This window comes from Charadrius vociferus, unplaced genomic scaffold (genome assembly GCF_000708025.1).
Source record: "Charadrius vociferus isolate BGI_N301 unplaced genomic scaffold, ASM70802v2 scaffold273, whole genome shotgun sequence".
In the NCBI taxonomy this organism is placed as follows: domain Eukaryota; kingdom Metazoa; phylum Chordata; class Aves; order Charadriiformes; family Charadriidae; genus Charadrius; species Charadrius vociferus.
Window position 1 is genome coordinate 1,100,809 of NW_009647750.1, and position 5,025 is coordinate 1,105,833.

At 51.9% G+C, this 5,025-nt stretch overlaps 1 protein-coding gene across 2 annotated transcripts in view; it reads left to right on the forward strand.

Moving 5' to 3' along the window:
• Nucleotides 1-3,208: 3,208 nt before the first annotated feature.
• Nucleotides 3,209-5,025, forward strand: part of LOC104283874 (regucalcin) — a 12,341-nt gene continuing 10,524 nt past the window's right edge. For both annotated transcript variants that reach the window (XM_009882107.1, XM_009882109.1), the window contains exon 1: nt 3,209-3,371. In XM_009882107.1, coding sequence (XP_009880409.1) covers nt 3,209-3,371 — 163 coding nt within the window. The remainder of the gene's footprint in view (nt 3,372-5,025) is intronic.

A 5,025-nucleotide genomic window follows, 5' to 3' on the forward strand; every position in this document is an offset into this window, starting at 1 on the left:
GGATGTAACAGCAGGGTAGGTTTACACTGAGGCAGTGGATCTTTGGGCTCCAGTGCCCTTGGTGCGGTCCCCACTCTCGGCCACATCTTGCCCAGCTGCGGAGGAGGCCTGGCAGACTCCCTTTGTGCGGTGCTCGAAGGCAGCTGTAAGATCTGGACTTCTGATATACCACCCTTGTGCTTTGTACCAGGCATGAATAAGGCTTACAGCCCTCCCACCTTCAAGCAGGGAGGAGGACTAACATAGAAAGAAGTAAAAGATGACTAAAGGTGAAGGAAAAAAGACAAAGATGGCTCTAAAGATGAAGAAGTGACAGGATCAGGCTCATAAAAAGGAGAGAGGAACAACTGCAACCTTCCAGGAACCAACATAAGTAAAAACCGGTTTCTTTTTATAAGTGCTGAAATCTTCCAGTCCCCCTCCTTGCTTGCAGTCCGTACGGGTGGGGGGATTTTTCCAGTTCTGTGGCACACTGGGCTGTTCTCCAGAACTGCTGAGCATTTCCTGACTGGTGAGAAGGGTAATGGCTTGTGGCAGGCTCAGGGAACCTGCAGGCTTGGGTGAGTGCTGTGACTTCACCTTACAGGGCCTTCCGTGTCGCAGATCTACTCCTTCTGCTCTTAGTGATCGTGGTAACGCGATTCCCCTTCCCCTGCTCCCTGCAAAGCAGGAGAAGTAAGTGTGCAGTGTGCCCTACCATGTGAAACGAAAGCTGGGCCACCAGCCACTTCCTTTGGAAGCCATGGGGGCACTACGTGTGCTCCCTGTCACTGGGATTTGGGGGCTATGGAATGGTCGTGGCTGTGATACAACAGCGGAAAGCTCCTGGCGGGGGAGGCCACATGGCAGCACCACCTTTGGCAGCCACCTCCCCTGCTCTCTTCTCTCCCCTGGTGAACTTGTAGTGGCAGAAGACTTCAGCTGATGCTCTCTGTGAAGGCACCCCCCATGAATTTCTCCCTGCTCCACCTTTCAGCAAGCCTGGATTAGCCATTACAGAAAAGACAAAGCAGGAGTACTGTCCCGTGTAACTAGAGATCCAAGTTCAAAATATTTGGCACTTCGGAAGACGACCAGAGTTTGTGTTGTAACCCAGTGCTTGCAGAAGCTGTTAATTTTCTCCCAAGGTGTGTGCCAACACACAGCTTGTTTTGATGCCTCCAAACCATGCTGGCAAATGCCTAAGTCAGCAAGGAGCATAGTGACTGGCCAGGTGGGTTGAGTGTGAGTACCTCCTGCTGCTATTCAATAAGCTGCTGTGTTGGCCACGTATCCCAAATGGCCTTGGAGTGTGCAAGGACAGGGGGAAAGCAGCAAATGTGGCTGAGCTTTGTAAAAAGCAACAATTATGTTTCACTGTACTTACAAATTCTCAATGAATTCTTTGCATCCTTTCAAATTTTAAGCCTCTGGATCTTCTTTCTTTGTTGTAAAATGTATGAAAGAAACGGAGCTACTGTGGCACTTTTTTTCTGGATGTTTTCTGTTGTTGGCAGCCACTAATAACTCGCTTGCCTTGGCTCTGAGATGAAATCCTGCAGTTTGTTGTATGGCACCATGGTGGGGGCTGAAAGAGAAAATTCAATGCTAAGCATTGAAGTAATGCTGCGTAAGGCTGTAAATTAAAAGCCTAACTGCTCCCGTAAGGTGATGTTCAGTTAATAAGTATCACATTAGTAGTCCATCAAGGGAAGCCTGCATGAAGTATGTGTTGGTAAGGACGTGTAGGCCATGAACTTTCCAAATATACCACCAGCAGGGAAAAAAGGTGACCAAATGAAGTCTGGGGTGTGAGCACCTGCTGAATGAATAAAGGTAATCCGGCAAAAATGCTGGTCAGGAGATAACTGCCGGTAGCGAGGTGCATGATAAGGAACAGATAGAATCTGTAACATGAGCTGTGAGGGGGCTGCCCGGTAGAAGACCCCGGTGGGCGCTGTGCGATCACCGCTGTGCAGCACTGCGCTGCACCCCTTGAATCAAGGGGCGGCTAAAAGCGTGAGCTGGAAACAAGAGCCTGGCTGGGGAAGCGAGGCAGGTTTTGGAGCAGCCACGTTTAATGCGGGTTCATGGGGACACAGCAGTGAGCCAGCCGGTGCACTCTGGAGAAGATGTGTGAGATGCTGAGCAGCAAGACCGAAGTAATTTTTATATCACAGATCCCTATGGGGATGACTGAATCCAAGTCAAAAGCCAAATTGTTGTGGGATGCCGATGGGAAGAGCTGGCCTGAGAGCCGCAGCGGCCACAGCACAGAGTCAGGCAGGCATGATGAGGAACTGAATGTGGAAACTCTGCCCTTTGCCTCACGCCTGTGGTAGTTTCTGAGACTTTACAGCGAGGGTGGCGAAGGAGGGCTTGGCGTGCTGAAGGCCCCGGATTTCTGGAGGACCGGGAGAATGTTGCAGGAGCTGTGGAGAACGATGCCTGGTGCTGGAAGTCGGGGTGCCACAGCCCAGCAGATGCTTAAACCACCCCAGGGAAAAGGCACGCGGAACCCAGGCCTTTCGGAAACCGACTTCTCCAGGGAGCAGAGAAACTTGGCCGCGGCAGAGAGCAATCCCTTCTCCCTCTTCTTCCTCCCTGCAGCTGTGGGAGTGGGGAGCCCAGCCAACCCCCTCCCCAGCTCCACAACCCCTGTTGTCCATGGAGAGCTGCCCACAGGGCGGGCTCGGGCCCCGCCTCAGAAGCCCCGGGCGGGGCGAGGGGAGAAAGGCGGCCGCCCCCGGCGAGGGCACCCGAGGCCCGGCCGTCACCGACCCAGGTAGGGCCGGCGAGGGGTGTGTGTGTGTTTTATTATTATTACTCTGTTCTTTCATATATATATGTGTGTGTGTTTAAATTACACCGTCCCGCGCACGGCAGCAACGCCGCCGCCGCGGGAGCTGCGCCTGTGTAGCCGGGGGGAAGGAGGGGGGCGGGCCGGGCCTTTCCCGCGCCGGGCCCGGCGCCCGTCCGCACCCCCGGATTATTGTTTTTTTTCCTTTTATTATTTATTTTCCCTCATTTTTTTTTTTTTTTTTTAAGTGGTGCCAGGCTGGGCAGCGCACCCACCCGGGGGCCCCAGGCGCCTTCCCGCCCCCGCGGCGGGCCGGGCCGCGCTCTCCGCAGGCTGCGTGAAGGGAACGGACGGGCGGACAGACGGACAGACAGACACACAGGCGTTGTTGGACGTGCGAGAGGCTTTAACTAACGTTTGCCCACAGGCATGTCATCAGTGAAGATCGAGTGCATTGCCAGCGAGGGCTACCGCATTGGGGAGTCGCCCGTCTGGGACGAGCGGGAGAGCGCTCTCCTCTGCGTGGACATCACCGGGAGGAAGGTGTGCCGCTGGAGCTCGCTCACCAAGCAGGTGCAGGCCATCGCTGTGGGTAAGGAACGGCCCCATAAAACCCTCTGCTGAACGTCAGGGTGATGCCTTCTGAGCTGGTACCGCGGGTGATGCTGGACGGGGATCATCTGCCGGTGCGAGGAGAGCTCTCCCCAAAACCTGGCCATCCTAGGCTGGAGAGGACACCGAGGCTCGCGCTGCGTGCAGAAACTAAATATGGTGACTGGACAGACGTTGCTCTGAGGACTTTTCTTACGATTTTGTGCTGTTGGTTTACATTTGATTTATACCTCTTCCCTGTAAGTTGTTTACAACCAGCTGTCTTCTGCTCCCACCCTGTCCCAGCGGTGTGAGGGTCACCAAGGCTCTCCTTCTCTGGTGTTGATGTCTGTGGGAGCTTTGTTACTGATTTGAATGAGCAGTGCCTATGACGTTTTCTTTATTAGAAGAAAATTTCCCATAGCGATTTAAGAAGGTGAGTTATTTTTTTTTTAAAGGTAACAGTGTCACCAGCTAGAGTCTCAATAGTTTTAAGTATTTATTCCATACAGGAAGAGATGTGCTAACTCTCATTAAAAAAGAGTTGCAGATTTACTTCTGGATGTGATAATGTAAATATTTGTCTGTCTGAAGACAGCTTCTTAAATGGTTTAAGTACGCACATTTATTACTTCCTTGTGTTCAGTACCATTTGGTGAAAGTCACTTACTTTTGCCCACCCGTAAGCTATTCACATTATTCGCAATAAATTGATCTGGGCTTATCTCCCCTTCAGATTACTGTAGTTACTGGTTTTAAGATGAGAGAAGGCCCGATACTAATTTTGGAAATATTGCTTCCCAAACTTAACTTCGCTTACTTCCTCTTACCTTAGCTGAGGGACTGTGCTTCTCCCTGCCTCCTCTCCCAGCTTGGACCTGCTCTCAAAAGGGCAGTCTTTTATGTGTGGCCTGTCTGGAGATGTAGAAGGCATAGTAGCTGAAGTAGCTACTTTTTTTTTTTTTTTTTTAAACTTCCTTCTGTTTCCTTTGTTTAGTAATAAAATAGTTGTAATTAATAGCTGAGCCTTTGGGAATACCATGATTAAAAGACCAAAAAAACCCCAAACACCCAGAGTGCCATGTGATTAAAGTAGCGGGTTGATGTCCAAAGTGGAAACGGAGAGAGAAATGACTCATTACTGAAGCTTATAGAGAATTACAACCACCCCACACTTAGCAACAACTTCAAATGCCCTTTTCAACTCCACAGGGAAAACACCACTACACTCGTAACTGTGCCCGGGGGGAGACCTTATGGTCAGTTTTCTGTTTGGCATAAAATGATGTTGCAAATAAATCAGTTCCTCTGGATGCTGCTTTACAAAGCCCTCCGGGGTAGTGGCAGACTGAGCTGGGTGCAAGGGCTAATGCAGCCTGCGCTGTATTTGTGCAGTGAACAGCAGTGGGGTGCCTGTGGCCCTCTCGCTAGCCTGATGCACCCCTTTCTCCTGGGGTACATTGTCAGGAAGGTATGGGGTCGTTCTTGTGGCGGTAGGGGCACCTGGGGCACCGATGCCTCCAGGGACAGGCAGGCAGGGGTATACAGGCTGCTGTGCTTGTGGGTTGCTCCCCCCATAGTGGCAGGGAGGGAGGCCCTGGGGCTGCCCGGGTGGAAGGGCTCCCGTGGGCCATGGCTCCAGCTGCTTCACTGAG